Source organism: Ambystoma mexicanum, chromosome 13 (assembly GCF_040938575.1).
Source record: "Ambystoma mexicanum isolate Mex_15411 chromosome 13, UKY_AmexF1_1, whole genome shotgun sequence".
Taxonomy (NCBI): Eukaryota; Metazoa; Chordata; class Amphibia; order Caudata; family Ambystomatidae; genus Ambystoma; species Ambystoma mexicanum.
In genome coordinates this window covers 411,801,483-411,826,256 of record NC_090938.1, presented here as the reverse complement: position 1 = coordinate 411,826,256, position 24,774 = coordinate 411,801,483, and the positions used below count along the sequence as shown (strand labels likewise).

At 42.3% G+C, this 24,774-nt stretch overlaps 1 protein-coding gene across 2 annotated transcripts in view; it reads left to right on the top strand.

Annotated features, from left to right (window-relative positions):
• LOC138521291 (twisted gastrulation protein homolog 1-like) overlaps nt 1–24,227 on the top strand; it is a 117,809-nt gene extending 93,582 nt beyond the window's left edge. For both annotated transcript variants that reach the window (XM_069634021.1, XM_069634020.1), the window contains exons 4-5: nt 8,849–9,061; nt 20,867–24,227. In XM_069634021.1, the coding sequence (XP_069490122.1) occupies nt 8,849–9,061; nt 20,867–21,099 (446 nt within the window). In that variant the 3' untranslated portion in view covers nt 21,100–24,227. The remainder of the gene's footprint in view (nt 1–8,848; nt 9,062–20,866) is intronic.
• The last annotated feature ends 547 nt before the right edge of the window (nt 24,228–24,774 follow it).

Here is a 24,774-nt window from a genome sequence, read left to right as displayed (position 1 = left end):
ATCTTGCCTGAGCGCCACAGTGAAAGAAGGACACAACCCTTTTGATCGTGATTACATATATAAACCCAGGAAGAACTGTGAATGGGGGAGGAATCTCCTATGCAGGGTGGAGAGTGAATTAAACACAGAGACAAACTTCTGTAGACGAGATGTCCTGAAGAGGCAGAGCCACTCTAGACTGCAGAGCCGGCGGTAGCTTGGAAAGTGAGCCTTATGATAGCCAGATGCTGGAAGGCAGGCGTCCCATCCGACTAAGAAGCCAAGATCGGGGGAAGAGGCAGGCAAGACCCTGTTTCCTCTGGTGGCGCGACCATGAAGAAGTCGTGGTAGGCTTGGGGCCTAGCAACCGACGCTGAGACCAGATTGCTGGGGAGAGCCAGGATTCCTGAGCTCCACGCATGCCCGAAGGACAAAGGAAAGCACCAAGGATGTGAACACTCCCATAGAAACTGTGAATCAAGGCTGAGGAAGTCTTATTTTCTTCCTCTAAGTCCCTATAAAAGTTGAGAAGACAGATAGGTCCAAGATGTCAGTTTTTTCAGTGCTTTTTCTGCTCCTTTTGAATTCCTACATATAGAGACATAAAGTGTATTTAGAGCTAGTATGCTAGTATGCTCAATCTTCCATTGTCCCCTAGCGTACTATTGGGCCAGTTCCTTTAACTGTCATTCCAATCAGATAGAAATTGGCTACCATAGCCGTCTGGAGGATGTGAGCTTTACCAGAAGTGCCTCCCCTTTCTAGGTCATCCTTAAGGTAAAAAGAGGGGTGCCAAGATTTTGGATTCTCTATTGTCTTGTTTTCGTGAAGGAGTGGGAGAAAGGACTGGTGGCTTTGCACTGTAAAATGCTGCAGTTCATAGTAATGCCTGGTAGGGTTCCTCGTTTGGTCCTTACAGTAGGACTGCCACCAAGGAGTTGTGACTTGTAATAGCATCTGATATCTTCAGTATTCCAGGACACTCTGCTCTGTTGTGGCTCCACTGTCTCGCCCTTCAATCCCAGTAAGCTGTAGAACTTAGTTCTCAGATTCCAGCTCACACAGTGGTCATTTTAGAAAATAATTGAATACGTTGGGTCAAGTGGGACATTTTCTATCAGTGGACTCCATGCAAATTAATCCCTTTTCAGCCCACCGCGAGTCAACGGCACGTTATTTTTATTGCACTGTTTTTGCTGCCTGAGTGCCTGTGTGCTGTGTACACTTTTGACTCCATGATTCCGTGACTTTGCTGTTATCTACAATCTCTGCAGTGTTACTTTGGCCCCTCTTCACCGTTGGAAAATTGCTGCCTCGCACTGCCTTGCACTGCTCTGCTGAGCATTTAGGAAACATCAGGGTCCTTTCAAAGGCAAATACTAAGAACAGAACGTTGTCCCTTTAAAACAACGTGTGGCTTTTCCACGCCCATACAGGAAGTAGGGCTACATAAACAATGAACACTCGCCCTTGCGGCATTAATCCCGCCGCGAGTCAAGGGCGCGTTATTTTTATTGCACTGTTTTTGCAGTTTTGTTGGGAACGCTTGGTCTCTGGTCCCGACCTCACCGATTTAAGGGTAAGACTCCCACAATTACCGTTACCGGGTGAAGTTACTATACATTATAGACCTGTCAACTCAGCCAAGAACTTTATTTGCCTTTCACACTCGTTTGCCACTTCTGAAGCAGCACTGAACTGTGGCCACTAGCTTCTAACTACTCGTGTGCCTTGATCAACCACGCTGTCACAGTTAAAGTGACTGTGAATCGGATAATTCCTGAAATCGTTGATTCACATATACTGTCTACACTCAATTGACAATATTTACGGATACCAGGGACTGTGGGTAGTGAGCCTTTGACCCGAGTACTGTAAAAATTAAATTACACCGCTAAGATCCATGGGCACTCACTTGTAAATGTTTACATGATTTGCTGACTTGGACTAATTTGACTTGGACTAATTTTGGGGTTACTGGGGACTGCGGGCTGAGAGCCTTTGACCCATACAACCTGATATAATTCTACATCGAAATAGACCCTGCTGATCTATTTTATTGTGGCTTATCTATTCCTTGGCACGCGATTCAGATTATCCAAATGATATATGCCATCAGCAGCGTGTTTAAGAAAAGTCCAAGACGTCAGCTACCCAGTGAATGATGCCCACCACTTTAAGCTTGAATTATCCCTACTCTGATCCTGAGCCAGTACCACACTTTTTGTTACTCAACCTCCCTTTTACTGCATGCTCCAAATACGCAAAATGATCTATTCTCTACGATTGGATATGCCGTCTCCCACACGCACTTGCTTTTTCTCTGAGACACAACATCCCACTGAAGATATAATTAAAGGTGGAGGCCCGTCTAATCTATGCAAGACTCCAGTTGTACGGGCTCCAAGAGAAAAACGGTCACTAACTAAAAGGAAACATGCTGTTACTTCTACCAGCGCTATCCGTGACTTTGGCTTTGGAAAACGGTCTACTCACAAAGCAACAACTGTAGAAGGCTGTCCGTCTCTGTCCACAACGTGTACTAAAGCTCCCGTTTTCAAGCCAGTTGTGAAGACTAATAATCCTCTAACCATCACTTTGTCTTCTCCTGCGATGAGTTCTGCGTGTAATACTAATTCTTCCACTACAACATCACAATTTTTGTCTATCGAGCCTCAAAACAGTTCTCTTTCCGATAGCGTAGTATTGCAGAATGCTTTCACAGGAAACATAGCTGTATTGGATAAATCCCCTGTACCAAATGATGTCTCTGAAGAAGCCGTCATCGAATTACATTCTGTAAACTCTTGCTTTTTGGCCAGAGATCTCACCCAGAATCTATCAAATTCCCCAGACCTGTTTCCCCACTCAAGTCAAAATGATTCTGCTCTAGCTGTCTCGTTTATTGCCCCTACTCCACAAAGACTTCCTCTCCCAGCTGATTCCTCTTCCTTTTGTATGAAATCACCCAACTCTAAAATGACTATAATAACATTGGAGGTCATGAACACAGCATTAATATCCCTGGCCAAACTGTTTGAGACTATTGATACTAAATTGAACCATCAATCCAAACAGTTTGCACAAATATGTGCTTGGTGCTTAGCAAAATTCTGTGGTGCACACTCTGGCCCAAAGGCAGCAAACTAAATCTGTGGGGGTAACTGCTGTTGCAGTACAGACCATTGAAGTTGGTCTTTCGTAGGAGAGCACGGAGGACGTGCTTTCTACACTTGTTGAGACTCCAATCCAAATCCCACCCTCAGGTGCATCTTTGCCACTAGTCCCCTGTGTGTGTGTGGCAACATTCAAGATGAAAATGCAAATGTACCACCTATCACTGATCAGACAACTACATTTGTGGCACCAGAGAGCGCAGTAAACTAGTCCTCAGAACCCGTTGGTAAAAGTGCCTACACAATATTTTCCAAAAAAATCATGCCTCCTCTCGTCAGTCTGAGGCAAATGTGAAAAAAAACAAAATTATTAAATCAAACTCAGTTGGATCTAACTGCTACGAAACAATTTATCAAGAATCTAACAAAACCAAAAAAAAGGTCTTATTCTGGCATCTCAAGCAGTCTCTAAAAAATATTCCATTATAGCTCAACAAAAAAAGCAGCAAAACTTAGACAGCTATTTAGTAATAAACCAAACTCACTCTCCGCTAGACAAGCTTATTAAAGCTGCAGAGGTACTTCAATGTGAATTGGAGGCTGCACCCTCACATACCACATTACCATCTAACCCAATGTACCAAGATCATAATCGGCCCAAGGAAACTGACATAGAAAGACAAGAAATTAGGAAAGCCATTGACGCTTATATGCGTCAATTTAGATCACAGCCGATCCTGACTCAATCTCATATGACTGATCAAACTCATTCTATGGTGGCTCCTTCTCTTTCTACCACTACCACTAAGATTGACATCACTAGCCTTCCTTATCAAATATTGACAGGTCCCAGCTATTCGGGGCTAAGATTACCATCAAATAATGACAATCTAGCTATTTCATCTCAGCCTCCCCCTATAATAGAACAAGATGATGTTATTCTTGCTGATATTAGGAATACTCTAACTCAGCTTACATCTGATCAAGTTAGTCTCAAAAACTGCATGCTCTTAGCCCTCCAAGGGAACCTTGACAAACTTTACACCTCTGAGGTATCAAAGTCCAATTCTAAGGTCTTGACCTCAAGACCTAAATGCACTCCCTCTACAGACTTGATGTCCCTTCAAGATTCAAAATCAAGTCCCAGTACAAGCATGATCTTAGCAAAGGAGCGAAACTCAATGCATTCTATGTTAATCACCTGTCGTGTCGATAATTTTCCAACTTATGTGATGAACCGAAGAAGCATCTTGACACTATTCTCTGATATCCCTGCTCTAGAGGATATTGCCTCATGCAATATCGAACAGATTGAATTCCCAGACATAAAAGATCTGAGTGTTGCCCGTATATGGACAAAATCTCATGTCATTTTAAACACAATTTGGCTGGCTAAGACTAATTTATATGACTTAGGGTTTCTGCTTATTCCAAATTCTGTCTCCACCTCCCTAACTCATCCAATGTTACAGTCTGTTGGAAGTCACCCTGCAGAAAACACATGTGCACTGCTCCACGCTGATAGATCACAAAATTGTCATAATGTGGTGAAGTGTTGCTGCTCTGGCAAAAAATAACTAGACTTTGCCTCAGCGCAGCAGAAGATAACATTTCTCAGCTGGAACACTCGTGGGTACAAACACTTACTAAACAACCCGCAAAGTACATTGGGGAATTTTGATCTGATACTGTTACAGGAAACTTGGCTAACCTCAGTCCCCTCTTTGGATGACCATCAACTACATCTACAACCAGCCAAACGAGGTGCTAAAGGAAGGCCAACGTCTGCTTTATTAACAATGTCACATATCTCCTCAAATATCTCCTCAGAAATAATGCCTTCCCCAAACTCTTTTATGCAGCTTACCATAGTGTGCATACAAACAATTAAGTATGCGCTCGTAAATTTGCACGGGAACCCTTCCTTTTTATGTGACCTTGGTTCTTTGATGGAACAGATTGCCATTCTTTCTAACATCTCACACATCATCATTGCTGGGGACTTGAATATACATCTTTTTGAAAATGAATCATCTAAGTCCTCTGAATGTGTAATGATGTGGGCAAGTTTTGTTGACTCATGGAATTTGATCATGCTGAATGGTGCACTGTTAAATGATATTCCGCCTCACAAAACATGGAGAAGAGGGTTGCAGAGTGCCACGATAGACTACATATACATGGATAGAGCTCTTTTTCAGAATGTCTCAAACTTTGCAATCATTCCCTCCACAAATAGTGACCATTTGATGCTCACCTTTGATTTTCAGGTTTACAAACATGTGGCGCCTGAATCCGAACCTTTGTCTCAGGTTCTCTTGAGGTCAATAACCAACAGAATAGACTGAGATGGACTGAAAGCTCTTTGATTACATTTAGTCATTATATACAGGCCGAACTTCAGAACACTTTAACATTGGGAATCAGTGATAACATTGAATACCCTGATAAAATGCAATTGTTCAGCCATCCTCAGTTGCAAAGAACGTCAGGTAATGGAAAATCACCCATGCATGCATTCAACCAACTCATTAGAACCAAGAAGATGACTTTCCGCAAACAAAAAAGACAAGCTAAATTCTTGCCCCCAGAGCTAAGAGATGCAGCTTTGCGCTCAATTAAGACCAAATTTAAAAATTGGGTTTGAGGGCACAAAGCTGCTTTGTTTCAAAGAGATAGCGAAGCAGTGATGTTAAACATCCAAGGCAAAAACACCACCTTTATTTGGAAATCCATTAATAGTACTATTTCTGATTCCCAATTGTCATCACAAACAAATGGGGTAAGTGAAAAGAAGCAGGTTGATCACTTTTCCCAGCTATATGCCCTGCCCGAAAGTAAATTCACTGTAGAATCGCAAACGATTACACAACCTTTTGGCCTTAAGTTCGATAGAGATGATGTCCTTTTCTTTATAAAGAAAGCAAGTGTTTCAAGAGCCCCAGGCCCGGATGGTCTCTCAAATTCCGCAATTAAGAAACATCCGGAGCTGTGGGCCTCAATTCTTCATACCATCTTCGAAGCGATTCAATATAAGCAACAAATCCCAGTCTCTTGGCGGCATTCAATTATAGTACCAATTTATAAGAAAGGAGATCGCTCTGATCCGACCAGCTATAGACCTATAGCTTTGTTAGATGCCCCGGGCAAAATTTACAGCCGAATAATATTACGAGATTTGAATGCATGGTCTCTAACATCTAACAAAAGAGACCCTTTTCAAACGGGATTTGTTGCAGGACTTGGAACGTCAATTAACATCATGACACTCAACGCGATCAAATCTCTGTATGCCTCGCGTAATCAACCATTATGCATGGCATTTGTAGATTTCAGCATTGTGTTCGATTCTATTGATCGACAACTACTTCAAGAAAAGCTGATGCACTATGGCTGTCCTCATTCTTTAATCACTCTAATTAATCTGCTCCATTCCAACACCACGATGCAGGTCAGGTTGAATATGGAAGGCTTGCTATCCGCTTCTTTTGAGACCAGACGTGGCCTTAACCAGGGCTGTATATTAGCCTCCATTCTTTTCAATCTGTTCATTTTAGATCTTGGCATAGATTTGATGAGTGTAATTAATGATGCCCCCAAACTGGATGGTCAGATCATAGCATGGTTACTCTAAACTGGTAATCTGGTGCTGCTCTCTCAGACTCCTAGTGGGCTGCAAGCTCTAAACTGGAGCACTATGCCAAGATCAACAACTTGTCCATAAACTTGGAAATTACACAAATCATTGAACTTGGGAAATCGCTCTCAAAGTCTTCAAACAAATGTATCTAGCGCATTCAAAATCAGACTTTTGGTGGTGCCTGAATACAAATATTTGGGCTTAATGTTCAGCAACTATCGTAATGATAGACTGTATAAAATTACTTTGGGAGCTAAAATGAACGTGCTGACATCTCAGGCTAAAGAATTACTCTTTAAATATGGCAAACTTACCTGTGCCCACATCATGACCTTTTCCCAACAAAAAGTAGTCCCCATCATCACCTATCCTAAATTTACCAAAATGTACACCCACTGCCTTACTACGTTTTGAACTTGGTTTGCTGTCTCTCTATGTCCAAGTTATCTGGAAAATGTGTTGTATGTTGAGAAAGTGTCTGCTTGGACTGACAACATGTAACATTCTAACTGTCCTAGCTCGACATCTTTTAATATCCACACATATCTTTCCGACAAAATGAAAAAATTACATACTGACTGCACTCACTGAAGCAGACATCACATTAGATCAACTGTTGGAAAACCCAATAAAAAAGTCAAGTTTAAGCTCATGACTGGTTTATTACTCAAGACAAATGTCTCCTATTGGTAGATTTCGATAGGGCTTTATTTGGCCATAAAAAGTTCCGTACTATGGCTGACTATTTGGCCAAATGTTCATCACATCAGCTCAGATCTAAAATCCTAAAATTCCGCCTAATCCTATGGCCCACAAATGAGGTTCTGGCGAGAAGAAGCATAACTGGCTCTGACACAGCATATTGTCGGTTTTGTAAAAATGAAAACACCAAGGAAACCCTGAAACATCTTATAACTGAATGTCAGGCGGTTATGCAGCAGCGAATGTGAATGTTAAACATGGCTCATACCTGTATCTATTTATAGGAGTCTGAATGAATCATACAATGTACATGACCAACTTGATTGCAAATGATTTTTGTTATTAGTGATATGAAATAATGTTTTTTTTCTTTTTAACAAACAAGAATCTTGTGATAACTGTGAAATGAAATATTATGTAATTGTTTTTTGGTGCTTGAAAAAACAGTTTTTATATATGTTTTGAAAAGTTAACTTGTTTAGCCAACCAAAATTACAAAAAAATAAAGAAAAAGAAAATTAATCCCTTTAGCTATTCCCTTGATAATTATGTGTTGTCATTTGTTTACTCCCTCACCGGATCTAAGTTGAAACTGTCCCTAGTCTCTACTTGCACTCATAAAAATTCTGCAAAGGACCGTTTTTTCATTACAGCAGTCTTGTTGTCAAGAATCACTTTGATGGGTGTTTCCTCTTATTTCTCCCCATTAGAAAGTCCCATCCAGAATGGGGATTGAAGGTGGCTCTTTATGTTATATCATTATCTTTTTGCTCATAGGCCTTGTATACCTCCGGCTACCAGTGAGTGCAAAGTTTTGGGGTAAGTACATTCTCTCTAGACTTGCACACAGAGTGCATCCGGCCCTTTGATACAGGCTTTTCTTAACCTATAGATGCCATCACTCTGCCAACCAATTTTCAAAGGAATCCGCTGCTTTTTAGCGGCCTTACATCCAACAATGTTAAGCTGGGTCAGTGATTGCTCCTCAAAACATAACACAGACTCATAATGTGAGGGCCAAGGCTCCTTCTGTATCTTTTCATAGCCATATCCATTTGGATGACATCTGAAGGCAGCCCCAATGTTTTTTTGTAATCACCACTATATTGATGTTAGATTCAGATCTGATACCAGCACAGATGTCACAAAGGTGAGTACATTGTATTAGTAGGCTTCAATGAAGAAAAGCATTGTGGAATTTCATCTTGTGGAAAGATCAACTTTTTTAAAGTCACAGAGCCCTTTCCAGTGTGAAGGATGTGTGTGCGTTTTAAAAGATGCATGTTCAATATATGTGATCCGCCAGTGGCGGGATGGTATTCTACATTTCCAGTCCAATGAAGCTGCCATGTCGAAAAAGTATTGGTACATATAAATGACGTGCTCTTGGTTCTCTCTTTTCTCCTCCTAGGGCTCTGTAAGGAGAGAAGCAAAGCGGACACTCACCCAGCCTCACGCAGCTCTGTAGATGACCTGCCATCCCCCATCCCATCACTATTCCGTGCACTGACCTCGGTCTCTGAGAATGACCCATCGCTAGGCTGGAGCACCTTCTCCCTCCCGGTGTCTGAGGAGGTCCAACAACAGCACCATGAGCATCACCTGCTATTGGGAACACATAGAGGTGAGTACTGAGTGCACAGAGGTGAGAACCGAGCTCACACAGTCAAGCAGTGAGCGCACATAGATTAGTACTGAGTACTGGTACTGAGTGCAAAGAGGCAGTAATGGCAGGATCCTCCAAAGGTACCCCATCAATCCGGAGGGCAAGATGGAAAGCGGATCTGTTGCCACCAGACCTCCCTTCATCACAGAGTTCAGGTCGGGCCTGGGAGCACAGAAGGAAGCCGGGGATCAGAGTGAGGGTGTGAAGCCCTTCGGCAGCTTCAGAGCTGCCAACAGGGGGCAGGTGTTTCAGGCACAGACAAAGCTGGGTTTGGAGCCTGACACTGAGTTTTGTTTCATTTTAGCACTCAGAAATTAGCCACGGGCAGCAGCAGACAGAGCAATGTTAGTGGAATGTTTTGATGATCAGCTGTGAGATGGGTACACCAGAATCTGAGTGCCAACAGAGACTACCTAGATACTCTTCCAAACTGCTAACACTTAAAAATATAAGCAGTTACACTGCACATTGACGTTAACTCTTTTTCTAAAAAAATCTTAAAGATACCAAATCTATTTCCATGACACGTTTCATTTTTTGTAGGAATGCAAGTTTTAATCAGATCATTAACATGCTACAAGCAGTTGGCAATCATTAATAAAAAAACATGCATTTTTATTTGAAGGGGTCTTTTAGACCGAAACCTTAAGTCTCTATGTGCTCACAGGCACCTCGTGTCATTCCACGAAAGGTGGGAGATGATCAGCCAGTCCTGGCTTTTATGCTTCCAACACATTGCATTCTTTTTGTCCTTCCTTTACTTGTAGTCCTGCATGTATAGTGGGGAAATAAAACTAAAAGTACTAGTGTGGTCTGGTCTGGTTTCTTCGATTGCTGGGACTTGGAGATAATTAATGGCCGAACTATGGGAGATAGACCCGGCAAGAATACCAGGAGAAATGGGAAGACAGGAAGTACCCTTGACTACATTTTTACCAGTGCTGAGATTGCTTCTGTTACTATGGACATGGGGGTTAAGGAGTGTGAATGGAGTGATCACGATCCTTTGATCATGAGCATGGGGATCTCCTCTCCAGAGCTGGGGTGTGCAAATCTGGGTGAACTGGTAGTTAACCATACACTTAATCGTATTTCCTGGTCTGTGCGGAATGTGTTAAGGGCTACTAAGACCTTGGGTGAGTGGGGTACGAACCAGGCTAACAACTGTTACCTAATGTCCCCTGAGCAAATAGAGAGCTGGATTGTTGCCTTCTCTGACCAACATGCTTCCTGTAAGGCACAGATAACGGTGGGGAAAGCACCGAAGGATGGCTCCTATGATCGATCTATTTGAGATGGGAAACGGAAGCTCAGGAAAGACATCTGTTTGGTCAGACTCAGGGCCCTCCTTAGTCAGGATATGTCCAGCAACATTAGGAAGCTGAAAAATAGTTATCGACTATGGCTCAAAATACATAATAAACATAGAAAGTTGGAAAGTTGGCAGCACACTGTTAAAATTCTTTGCAGCAGAAATACATGCAACATTTGGTCCGTATTGGGTGAGGCGAAAGGGAATAAGGCCTCATACATGATTAATCCCATAGGTAGTGCTGAGTGGACTGCATATTTGGAAAACCGCAATGGGGTGGGTGGCAGTAAGGATAGTAGTTCCATCCGTACTAAACCTCTGCACCCCCACTTTGTGGTGTCTATTGAGGAACTCCAGCTCAGAATTGGAGAGTTGAATTCATCCCGGGCCCCTGGACCCAATGGTTTATCTAATGTGGTGATGAAAAGCAACCCTCCTTTCTGGGCTGTTCTGCTCAAAATTCTATTTGAGAAAATCTTGGCCGAGGGGAAAATCCCAGCAACCTGGCAGTCAGCGATTTTGATACCAGTATTTAAAAAAGGTAATAGAACAAAACCTGGTAATTATCGGTTACTATCTATGTTGTATTGCACCGGAAAGATGTTTGCGGCATTCATTCTTAAGGAACTGCAAAAATGGGTGGAGGCTGTGGGGATATTAGACCAATTCCAAAGCGGGTTCAGAACTGGGTACTCCACTACTCATAATCTGTTTATTATGAACTCTTTGAGAAGTAAGGCGTTAGCACCCGATAATCCCCCACTCTACGCCTTATATGTGGATTTCAGGGCTGCCTTTGACTCAGTTAATCGATCCCTTTTGTGGAGGAAACTGAGGAAGTTGGCTTGCCCTGAATCTCTTCTATATTATCTTGAGCTCCTGCACAGCAATACATCGGTGCAATTAAGACTCGATAACCAAGGTGTGGTGACCAAACCTATCCTACAGAACAGAGGTGTAAAACAGGGCTGCGTCACTGCCCCCACGTTATATAATCTTTTTGTTTCCGATGCACCGGAAAGTTTACGGGAGATTAACAACTGCCCTCCCAAGGTCGGTTCTAGCCATTGTACGATACTGGCGTTCGCGGATGACCTTGTGATCCTCGATCATACTTTCAGTGGGATTCTAAGATCCGCTAAACAACTATGGCGGTATGCTGAAGATAACGAACTTGCCATCAATCATAATAAAACAAACCTGCTATTATATACAGCAGGGAGGGTGGCAAGGCCGCGTCTGATGCTTGGTATAATTGAAATCAAGTATACCCACTCGTATAAATACCTTGGTGTCGAGTTAGATCACAAGGGAAACTATATCTCATGTATTCAGAATCGTAGAATTAAGGCTGCACAACTCACAGCATTAATTTATACATTTACACGGGACAGGTGTGGCTTCTCTATCTGGGCAGCACGCCAACTTTATCTACAGTGCCTGGTGCCTATGGTTACGTATGGCTTAGATCCCCTCATTAATATGAATTTGGAGTGGCTGTAGCTGGTTGAGGGTAAGTTTTAGAGGAAGATTCTTGGTCTCCCCCAATGAATCCCTATGGCTGCTATTAGATTAGAGTTTTGAATTATTTCCTTGAAAGCCACGGTATTAAGAAAGCGAATGGAATTCTACATTAAACTAAACAACAAGCCTGTTAACAAGCTCGTTATTGCTATTAAAGAGGAAATGCAGGCCGGTAGACAACATGTGTTGGAAGTCCAAATGAATACATTACTCGAAGAAATTAGCTGGTCACCTGAGTGGGGACGGGAAAATGAGCGCTTGTTTCTTAGTATGCAGAAGCGTCTAGACCTCTGGGACTGGCAGAGTAACCTTATATATTTGGAAAATCTGAAAAGATATAATCACATCTCACATGTACTGTTTACTTTTAAGAAGGCACAGCTGTACCTGAATCTTTGCCCTTCAGACCAGTTGAGACGTTTCATACTGTTGCTGCGTCTCAACCATCTTCCCACTCTGGCCACTAGAGGTCCGGAGATGGGGCTTGCTGTTACTGAGAGATATTGTAGAATGTGTGCACTTCCATCAGAGCTGGAAACCGCTCGCCATGTATTAACATTTTGCCCTGTGATGAGAGTAAACCATGTTAAAAATCTGGGGGATTTTGTACACAACCCGGATTATATTGAGCAGTTAGAGTTCTGGTATCAGTGAATCAACACCTTAAACCCCACATTACACATGGCCCTTTTCCAGGTGTGGCGTGAGGGTCTTATTCATATGACTAAGGGTTGTAGGGTTGGTCAAGTAACAAGATGCCCCCTCCCCTCTTAATATGTAATTATGAGATTGAGTAATATACAGGTGGGATTGTTTTCTTCTTCTTTTACCACTTGGTATTAATCCTGCATAGTTGCAGACATAATACCGGTCATTGTAACCCTTCTTGAAGCTGTCAATGATGTTGTTAATCACATGATGATTTTTAGTTGGGGATAATTATTCCCCTTTCTCTTTTTTTTCTCTTTCAAATGCTTTTATTTTTTCTTGTATAGGAAGAAATAGTTTGTTTGTTTTAGTTTCTATGATAATTGATTATTTGTACATACTGAATATTTAACTGTGTTTTTGCTATTAATTTTGTGTAGATATGTGTAAAGTTTTTTACGTATGTATAAAACTATCACATTAATAAATTATAAAATTATGAAAAGTACTAAACAGAAATGAAAAACAATATAAGCTAAACCATCAGTACTTGCAGAGCAGGGGACAATTTGGAAGCTATTCTTCTGCATATTATTTCGAAATGAGTCATAGGAAAGGTGGTCAGAAACTTGTCAGAGTTACTAGTTTTAATGGGCTTTCACATTTCCTTATATGCAGTTACTTCACATACAAGGTAACTCCCACTCCATTGACCGGCTTATCTTTTGATACCCCCAGCTGCCCCCACACACACAACATTTTTGTTGCACCCTGATGCTTTAGATTAGACTTTGATTACAAATGATTTTAGGCAGGGTCATTTGGACTACTCACCTGGGTTATTTCATCCTGGCTGGGTGTAGGGGTGAGAGGTAAACAGGGAGCCCAGATCTTTTGCTATTGGATTTGTAAATCATGCTGTACTGCCATTGGCATGGTCTTCTGGTGCTTTGGCACATCTCCAAAAGAGGGGAGTGGATTAGGTTAGTGGGGAGGAAGGGTAAATGTATTTTGGCTTTGCGGTTACATTGATGTATGCCGACCAGAAGTATTCAGAGCTCTGCGTACAGCTTGTTTCTAGGTGTTCTATGTCGGGGCCATAGAGGCATATGCGTACCGAGGAGAGCTTTGTGTGCTTGTGGTACTTGGAAGCATTGACCAGGTCTATGGTATACAAGATGGTTGTGAAGGTGTACAGTTTTATGTCTGTTGACAGGAACATTGAATTCTGTGGATGCTGTGTTTGAGCATAGAAGTTGAGAATGTTGCTATATGAAGGTTAGTGAAGGGCCCAAAGGGCAATTTGAAGGGAACATCTGATGTGACCTCTTGATGGATGTGTCACTTGGGTAATGACTACATGGTGGTGCCCTTCAGGTTAGGTAAAGTACTTGTGAGGGGTGCCCTTTTACATCCTGTTGTGGGCTGTTATCTCTGGTTTTAGACTGTGTGCAGCTACTGGCCCTGGATAATAGTGGAGGAGTAGAGGAGGGAGAATATAAGGGCCATGTTATCAGTGGGTGAGAATAATTCCCAGGTGAGTTTAGAGAGGGCAGAGTCCTGATGCAGTCCCTTAGGAGCTATACTACTTGTCCCAATGTCAGGTGCAATCATACAGGAGAACCCCTGGTGGTCTACCAGCTATTCAATGCTGATGGCTGAGCCAACTATGACATCCTTCAGAATGGAATCCTGGAGAGGGCTGGGGGGTGCCGACTCCCACTGACAACATCTGAGGGATGTTAAGATACAAAGTATTGAGACACCCAGACAGATGTTGTAGAGAATACACTTTCTGGTGGAAAAATGGATGAGGAGGCAGACAGTCGAGTATGTCAAAGAAGAATTGTTCCTGGAACAGTTGACTGCCTCCTTACCCATTCCCCAATGCACAGAAGGGAGAGGTCCCCTACACAGGAATGGGGGAATCTAGCTAAACATACAAAAGAATTGTTCCTGGTGGACAAAGTTAGTTCTTCATTTTAAACAGTTAATTAACAGAATACATCTCATGGATTCAATGCCTGGGTATCAAAAACATAGTGAACCTATCCACTCAGAATCCATTTTTTTGTATTTTTAAGGATAAATCATATCATCATGTGATAATATTCAATCATATCACATGTAAATTAATTACAACATCATATTCAATCTTTCCCAATCTCTTGGCAGAGACAACCTTGAAGGTAGCGACTCAGTCTGCCATCAGGCTGCAATAGTTCAACAGCAGAGACCCCCTAGGCCAGAGCCTCCAGCAGAGAAGCGATGCTGTAAACCATCCAGAAGAGATCTTGCGATGGTTGGGGTACCTTTGCTGCGGCTCAGCATCAAAGTCAGAGTTGTACCTCCCCGAATGAAGCCCGAAAATTACAGTGGCTTTTGGAAGCCACATCCATCAAGCAGCACATCAGTGAAGCCCAAAGGGACAGAGACGTCCGGAATGCCCTTACATTCAGTGCTATGGCAGTGGCCAGCGGGGATATTTTGCTTCTGCCTGTCTGACTGTACTGGCACTGGAACTAATAGACATGATCTACTTGTACCTGAAAAAATGGAGGAAGACAATAAGACCTGGTGGTTGGAGCTGGAGTACCAGACTGCACAACCGGCTAAAGAAGCAGAGGTTATTGTGCAAGGACGGCCTGTTTGCAACCCATTGTTTTAGACTGCCAGCCTGTGCAGTTGATGTTGGACTCCAGAAGCAGGCAGACTGGAGTCTGTTTGGCTTAGTCCTCAGGGAGCAGGTCAGCCCACTGTGCCTTGTGCCAGTCCCCTGTGTCCACAGCGACCAAGACATGTACAAGAAGGACAGTTGAGATTCTGCATCAGACAGGAGCAGTGTGAAGCAGATATGGCTGTACTTCCATGCATTCCAGAGAAAGTGATCCTGGGAACGGATTTGCCACAAATTGACCAGTGGTTTAAGATGGCCCAGGTAGAGGGATTGGCTGAGCTGGAAATGATCTGGTTGACTAGTTGAGTGGTTAAGCAAGTCACTAAAGGTCATGGAGCAGAGAGCTGGGACTTCCTTTCACACAAAGACGAAATCATCTCTGATTAAAAAAAAGGAGGGAGGGGAAATATGCCCCTTCAAGAATCTGGGGCGTACCAAAGGAGTGACTCAGAGGTCTGGGTGCCTCCCCCTAGCAAGTGGTTGATGGGCCGAGGGGTATGGAGACAATACCTTGTCACCCCTACTTTGTCCCAAGAATATGACAGGGAGCCGTCACAGATTCCTTTATTATGGACCCCTTCCCCAAATGTGCCTAAAGCTCTCTCTCTAGACAGACCCTGGAAGAGAAAAACAAAAACCTCTCTTTATCCAGAGCCATTTTCATTCACGTGCCAGTAGATTTTCCAGACTGTACGTTTACTCGCATGTGAGAAAAAATGCATTGTCTCCTGGCATAGCATTCCTTCAACAAGGCTACATAGTTGCAAATTCAATGTGTCAACTCTCTGTGCGTATTCAGAAAGTTTCGAAAACTTACCACATGTTTCTTAATGATACAATTCAGACAGTGAACAAAAAGACGAGAAGCGTTATTCAATTGCGGTACTAGAGTGCTTCAGGAAGGGTAGAGGAAATTCCAAGATGTACCAAACACAGGTGCAGACACTTACTCGAGGACCAAACCCAGGGGCCAAGGGGAGAACAGAACCAAACCCGGAAACTAGGCATTGTGGGTTGTTAGAGAAGGTTCTGGCAGCAGGTGGTTTGATGGTGAGCGTGATATGAGGAGCAATAGGAAGGTGCTAGAGGCACTGGAGGGAGATGGCAGGGGAGGAGGTGGTAACAGTAGGTGGTAGTAGCTGAGAAGGAGTTGGTAAAAGCAGAGGAAGTAGCAAAAGTATAGGAGCAGGTCGTAGCAGCAGAGGAAGAGTTGGTACCAGCAGAGCAGCTGCTAACTGTTGAGGAAAGAGGTGGTAACAGCAGAGGAGGAGGCAGTAGCGGAGAAGGGGGCTGTAACAGCAGAGGAGAAGGAGATAGAAAAAGCAAAGGAAAAGGATGAGGGCAACACACTGGCCAGACAGAACCTGAAGGGACGAGACCCTTACAAGGAGGACAGGGGAGGAGTAGCTGGGCGGCTAAGGATGTGACGTGCCAACATTTGTCAGGGACAGGTCCAGGGGGTACCCTTAGTGATAGAAAGGGAAGATGACGACTCCTGACTCCATCTCAACCCAAGAGACGCTGCATCTGCACCTTCAGATAGCATCTTATCTGGGGAGCCTTAGGGGATCAAGACTGGCAAAGAGGTTTGTAAACACCTGGGAAAGCCACCACCCAAGAAACTTGTTGAGAGTTCAGGAATCCCTGGGAAGCATGCAATGCCACTGGGAGGTGCATTGGCATCAGCCCATTGTGAAAGACTTAGTTTTGACACCATTATTTCTGTTTGGCTTGTTTGTTAACAAACACTGTAACGCAGACTCCTTGAATCCAGTTTTTTGTTCATCCCATGTGGACCCCCCGACACCTCTAACACAGCGCATGTGGGCAAAGCAGAATTTAGATCCAATTTTGGACTACATCCACATCAAATACACCTCCCTACAGGGTACTACTTTATACTCTTGGTGGGTGAATATATTGCAGATTGATGCAGCAAAAGTAAATATTACCTATCCTTTTTAACCTACTACTAAACTTTTGATAGTATCCCAAGTCTATCAAAAGGTTTAATAGGACTATAGAGGCTTGTATGTAAGACCTCTCCCAGATCATAAATATGAAATCCTGACCCCGTTGATTTTCCCAGTTTTTATTCAGGGTTGCATAGAGGTGAAGTCTGGCCCATCTCAGACCCGTCCTTATAGATCTCTTTGCTTTAACCCGAGATACAGCAAGGTAAAAAAGAAATGAAAATGCAGGTTAGGCAGCTGTGGAGGTCTGGTGGCATGTGATATTAAAGAGAGCCTAAGAAAGTTAAGGCAGCGGTATAAAAACAAAGTGGAGCAAATACAATTCAATGTTCACCAACAGGAAGGGGAACAATGTTAGCTAGTATAATGAATAAGTCAAATATGAATGATTGGAAACTAATCAAGAGGCAAGAGTACTTCCAACTACACAGCAAAAACAACACGATTTTGGAGCCCACTTGGGTGGCACATTTTTCCTCTATAGTTGCCCGGCCGTCATCAGGGTTGGCCATAGAACCAAGGCAAGGTCTGTGGAAGCCTTCCTTTGACAGGGATGATTTGATTATCATAATCAAGGAAAGTAATGATTCTCGGGCCCCAATGATCTCTGTAATTGGGTCTTGAAAGACAATCCAGAATAGTGGGCTTCCTATTTATACATCTTATTTTATAGAATTCTGGAAGAACTATTTCTGGAAACCTGGAGCCTTGCCCACATAGTTCCCATATTCAAAAAGGGGAATAAACTTGATCCACTAAACTAGCAGCCAATAGCATTACTGTATGCCGATGCTAAAATGTTCTCCTCTTTGGTCTTAAGGGAACTAACTTACTGGGCTAAACAAAAAGGAATCTTAAAACAAAAACAAACAGGTTCCAGGAAAGGGGTGGATACCACCTGTTCAGGGGCCATTGTGGATTTATTTCAACATGAGGTGACTAAAAAGGGATTACCTCAAATCTACGTGGCAAGTATTGATCTATCACTTGCCTTGATACCATAATATCCACTGGGAAAATCCATAAAAAATTCAATGTTAAGAATTAGAGTAAATTTACAAGGCACACTCTCGCAACCAATAACAACCTTTAGAGGGCTGAGAAAAAGGGTGTATCTTGGCCCCCCTTTTATTTAATGTGTACTTAACAGACTTGGGGAGAACCTAGCACAGGCAACTTTTATATCCCTAAAATGTTTTGATTTAAATGCTTTCTTGATCTCTTAAGCAGACAATATTGTTTTATTGGACTGCAAAAAAGTAGGACTTCAAAGAATGCTACATGCATTTTACATATATGCTTCGCAAAATTATCTTGTAATTCATTTTAAAAAATACAAAGATCCTGCAGTTCGCTACGAGAAAGAAGCAACAGCCCAGGAGTTGATGGTTACTAAACCAAAAACTGGAGAGAGTGGACAAACTCCCTTATTTAGGTTTCACCATTATCTCATGCCACAATAGAAAAAAAGATGATGGCTTTGATTAAGAGGAAAGCAAGATGTCTGAGATATCAAATGACACTTCTTAAATAAATATGGGAAATGTACGATTTTGGCTGTTCGGAAATGTTCTGATGGTAAAGCTGTCCCATCACTGCAATATGGCTTAGAGACAAATCAATCCCATTTTAATACTGATTTAACTCCTTATATAGAAATTCATTCTTTCTCTGCCCAAAGGTTTACCTATGGTAGCGATTTGTTTTAAGTTAGGCTAATTTTCATTGAATACTAGGCTACTTTGGAAAAGGTTGCTTCTCTGCTCGAAATTCTGGCCACTGATGCAATTTTCCCTCTATAAAACCTTTGGGGACGCTGCACGGGGAGTGGAGAATGTATATGCTAAAATGTGTGAAACTGCATTAGTGTCGTGGGGAATTTCCTTGGCGGATGGTATGGCCAATCTGCATCTACTTAAAAATAAATTGCATCAATATGACTGGTGTGATACATGTATGCATATTTCAAAATATCAACGAATTGGAGATTTATCACTGATTCACAAACAATTGGGGGAAATACCACTATGGTTTCACCATTTTCCTAGTCCGCAAGCTCGTATGATTTAAATATGCTTCTGTTTTAATTTGTTAGAAACTAAAAATAAACGCGTGCTTCGGAATAAAAATGGAGAGGTCTCCACCAATTGTAGATTCTGTTTAAATGAATCTGAGACTTTAAAACATCTTGTTTTATATTGTGAGGTCCTCAATGAAAATAGATTATTATGCCTTGGCCGATTTGTACATAGCACAGATTTTATATTAAGCGAAGAGGGAAAGATTTTTTTAACACTAAATCTATTGCATTGATTTTGGCACTGCTGCACTTTATTCAAAGAATAGGAATAGCTAAATAGATTCCTTGACCTAGATTAAGTGAAGTTTTATAGGATTAATTTCATGAATGACATTTGTATGTGATTGTGATACATTATGTACTGTTTATATTTCTGAGTTTTTGTTTATGTATATAAATGTTTGTCTAAGGTTTTCTTTGTAAACCATAAACACAATAACATAAAAAATAAAAATAAATATTACTTACCTGTAAAAATAGTTGATATGTGTGATAGATTGACACAAGATTCTGCATGTCGCGGAAAGGAGATGCAAAGCTTGAGCCGATATCAAGGCAGGGCTGCACACATAATCTCAAGATGTCACAGACTCATTGAGTATTGGAAGGGTGTGTTGGACGATGTGTCTTCGAATTGATGGCTACAGCATTATTATTTTTCAAAAGGTTAAATTTGATTAGACAAACCATTTGTTGGCGTGATTATATATGGCTTGTGTATCTAGAGCAGACAGTGAAGTACAATATTACTGTTAGAAGCAATGTTTCCTTAGAAACATTTAGTTGGAAGCTGCGATTGATCTCTAAGGCATCATTACTAGCAAACCCGCGATGTGTGTTAAACCTGTTTGGATATCTCTTCCCTCAAAACTTACCACCCATTACTATTTGGAAACAACAATGTATTGGTGATTAATCTGTAATGAGTTGTAAGCTTAGCTTTCTGGTTACTGACTTACAGCATTGAATCTTTTGGTATAACAACTTTGCCTGCCTCTACTACCTCTATGAACCTCTGCTTGAGATGACACCTGGTCCTCATGTTTCTCTGTAAACAGGTCACATGTGGTGTATATCCCTGTCACTGATATCTCTCAGTAAACTGGTCTCCTTGGGATCTTGCTCTTTTCCTACATGTCTCTCTCGATGTGACTGCCTCTACCACTGACCCCAGTTCATTGTTTTTCTCTGGATACCATTTCTTTAGTGGATGACTGCTGTCCCATCTTTGATAAACCATATTAGAGGCTGATCATTGTTTCATCTATTTGCCTGTATGACAATATCCTCTGTAATTGACGTTTTCCCGTCATGTCAGCATCTCTGTGCCTCACTAGCTGCCCAAGGTTCCTTTGTATACACCCATCTTGTCTATGACTTATCTCTATTTATTTTGTCTCTCTTTGTGTACCTGTTTCTTCAGCAGATGACTGCTGCTCCTGATGTTTCACTGCATACCCATCTCCTTAGTGGCCTACTGTCTCTTGTGTCACTCACTGTATGCATTTCTCCTTACCAGCTGACACCTATCTCTCTCTTTCCTCTTTAGCCCTGGATGCTGTTCACAGTAACGCCTCAGCTCCCTGCACCGTCCTGTACTTTGATTCCTGCATGTCCATGAAGCAATGTCGGCAGTCCTGCGAGTCTGTAGGCGCCTCAAGTTATCGCTGGTTCCACAATGCCTGCTGTGAATGTGTCGGGCCTGACTGTTTGGCCTATGGGAGCAAAGATGCAAGTTGCCAAGCTTGTCCCCCAAGACAGAACATGGAAAGTGGCACTTAAGAGGGAGATTAGGGCACTTCATCTATGGATAACCCTAGATCCCAGCACTGCATAATGATAATACGCTACAAACAAAGCCTTTTCTGATGCTCATATACCTGCTCACTCAACCCTCATTCTCCAGCACACTTACACTTCCATAGATGAGTCACCTTGATACTCCAACAATCTGAATCATTAAACCCTCAAATAATCCCAAAACCTAATGACATGTCCAGAGACCAGGCCACACAATTAAATACCCTCCTGATACCTGCATCCTATTCAAACAACACAAAATAGACTTACATTCCATACACCAAGCCCTCACCTGCCCTCTTGAGCTCCGCCAGTAAACCTCCCCAAAAGCTCTTGACACCCAAAAAACAAGACCCCCTCTAACCCACAATCACAGCCAGTCGGATTCCTGTACTTTCCTATGAAAGACATTGAATACCCTCAATTTCCTCAATAACCAAGCCCCTCAATACCGCTCTTCTGATTCCTGTACCCCTTACATGACTTCAAATATTCTCCCACTATCCTTGACTAAGTTAGTCAATATCCCACCCTCTGAAATTCTGGGCTCATTCAGTCACACCCAGATATCCTCATTTCCTCACTGTCCTGAAATATATTCTCATACCACGCCCCAGCACCCCCTCAAGCCCCCCAATACTTTTTCACTGTACGCAAACAAGCCATCTGACCCCTTAACCACCCAAATATCATTACCAACTAGATCCCTCGCGATTACACCGTGCTGATTCCAAAAACCCATTCACCCCTCTGCCCCAAAGGTGTTTACACATTTTGTCACCTTCTCTTTGTTTGTAATTCTCATTCTTCATTATTCTCATTCACCTGAGCTCCCATGGAGGCATTGGATCATTGTATACACCCTTTTACCCACTCTGAATTCCATGCTGCAGTAAATGTCACTGATATGTAACATCTGTTTCCAGCATGGGAATTGTGTCTAGAATGATCTGATTGTATGCCCCCTATTGTCAGTTCTATAGTTTATTCGCCTGTGTGGGCTAAGGAGCAGAGGCTGAGCCGTTAAAAGTATCAAGAAGCTCCCACAATACCCACAATCCCTGCTCTTTTAGCATAAATTAGGTAATCTGATAGAATTCTGGATGTCCCACCCCCTTTCTCTACCCAGTCATTGAGCCTTTTATAAACAGCCTTCCTGCCCATCACTCCTAGATTTCCTGACCATTATGCACCCAGTCCTGGCGAAGATTGCTATTTTCTTAATACGTTTTCTTTTCTTGCATCACCATTTGCCCTTGGGATGTTCATTCTTCCTGAGCTTATCGTTATCATCCCTTAAACCCTTGAAGTTTCTGCCCCTCTGGCTATCTTCTCAGACAACACATGGCATGATGTGACATGATGTGATGTGACTGTGATGCTTCATGACATGCTTTCTTAGCCCCATCCAAGAATTGTCATTTTTTCTTATATGATGTTCCGGCCCATGTGCCCGGAGTCGTCACCCTAGAAGAGACAGAGACTCATTAGGTCAATGTTCACTATTTCTTTAAGGTATTGGCTTGTAGCCCACATGCACGCCTAATTTCAACACACACTGACCAAAACCATATCTCAACGTCAACTGAAAGCTTGCCATCAAAAAGGCAGTTTGAATGCTTATAGATTTTTAGACTTGCATTCACCCTCCACTGCTTCAAGACATTGGGGCAAGCTAAATAAATGTGCCTGAAAGTAGCCTTAGTGCTTTTCTTTGTATGGCTGGGAGGTAGACTCTGCATTTCCACCAAAGTAAATTCTACTCCCTATCATCAGAAGCCCACAGCACAGTGCCAAATATTAAAAAGAAAAAAGGGGACATGGTCTAGGTTTTCCAGGATATGTAAAAGAAGAGGATACGGGTGGCAAGAAAATGCTGGCACCAAGTATACCATGAACTGCTTTTTATACTGAATACCTCTTCTACGGTCCCAGGGAGCCATGGTAAAGATGAAAGGAGCCAGCCAGCACTTAATAGCGATCATGAAGGCCAGGATCAAGAACATCTGAGCAGCTGATCATTGAAATGGAAATTTCAGAAGTCAATGGGGTAAGCAGTAGAGTGCAGGGACCATCCATTGAGCAAAGAGCTCCACCGCCCACAGTCCAAACTGTTCCCAAAGTCCAATCCAGAGTTGAATCCAGGAGCAAAAGGGGCTAGGATGGATTGCTCTGAGAATCCACAACTTACACAGGAAGCAGTCATGATCACAAAAGACCAAGCTACATATCAAAGCAGATTTGAAGGAATCGATAAGACAGGAAGAAACCAAAATGGAAACGCATCAATCAACTGTCACAAAGAGAGGATGTTCCCAAAGCAGGTCAAGAGAAGGCAGAGGGTCAAAACCTATAGTGAGAGATCAGAAGAAGGGAGTGCAATGACACAAGCCAAACAACGGCTTTGTTAATGGCTTTCGGGGTAATTACGCCCCCAGGAGTTTGTCACAAAAAGTAATGCCTTCAAACCTTTCATAGTATTGGCAAGTGTGCCCTGAGCTATGGTTACACAGGAACTAACAGTGTAAAAGGCTTCTTGATAGCGGTGAGTTGTTGACAAGCCCAGTGCTGGCTGACCAATGCCCTCTCATGCCACAACTCCACAAATCAGCCAATGCACTGGGACAATATAAGAGGCTGTCAATATCTGCTCAGTCTGCGGAAATCGCCATATGAAAATTAGTCTTCAAGTATCTGGAATCGATACCAATTCAGTTTTTCTCCACCTTTTTGTGTGTGCTGTCCACACCAATACTAAACACAATGCAAACATTTGTAAACTCAGGAAAGTGTGTGGGTACCAGAAGGGCACCCAGAAAAAGTACTAAAAAGTAAAAGAACCTACATAAGTTGAGCTTCAGGCACTCGCTACTTCCCTATACCACCAGACATTTTTATGAAACACTGCCCTATTGCCTGATGAGCTAAGTACCAGCAAAACGGTCCTTTATTCATGCAATAGCCACATTGTCACACAGTTCTCGATGTCGCCAAAGATTACCTTCCTTTTTGTAGCCGAAGTGTATTTTAGTCTTATTACTCTTTTGTGATGTATTATATTTCTGGCAAAGTCCAACCTGCCAAATGCAATAAAACATATTGAAACCTAATGCTTCAGCTTGCCAAGAGTGTTTTTTTAATGTAATGTGCACAACTGTTACACGATCTGCTGGAATAATTTACTTATTTAGTCACAAATGTATGAGTTGTTGAAAGTCTTTACTGACTTGGTCGGAGCAATATTTCCACCAGCATTTTCCCAGGGCCCTCTCTTTCTTCTCCAGCATGGTCTATCTCTTGTAATACCATTTGTTAGCAGCTTTCCACTTGTGTATCGGAAACCTAGTTTTACGTTTGTGTCCTCCACCTACAGCCCTGATTTGAAAACCAGGTCTAGGGTCTGTCCAGTACTGTAGATCACAACTTGTACTAGTTAGGAAACCGACACTTGCACCAAATTATTAACAAACTGCTGTCACATGTTATGGTTTGATTTGGATCACTCATTATGGGCTTGTATTATAAGGATGTTTCTTTTGTTGTCTGGAAGGTCACGGTAATGATGAATATCAACTCTTGCCACTTGGCATTATCTCTTCCTGCCTACCTCAGTATTTATCTCTTACCAAGGTCAGCAAAGTCCATCTATGTACTACT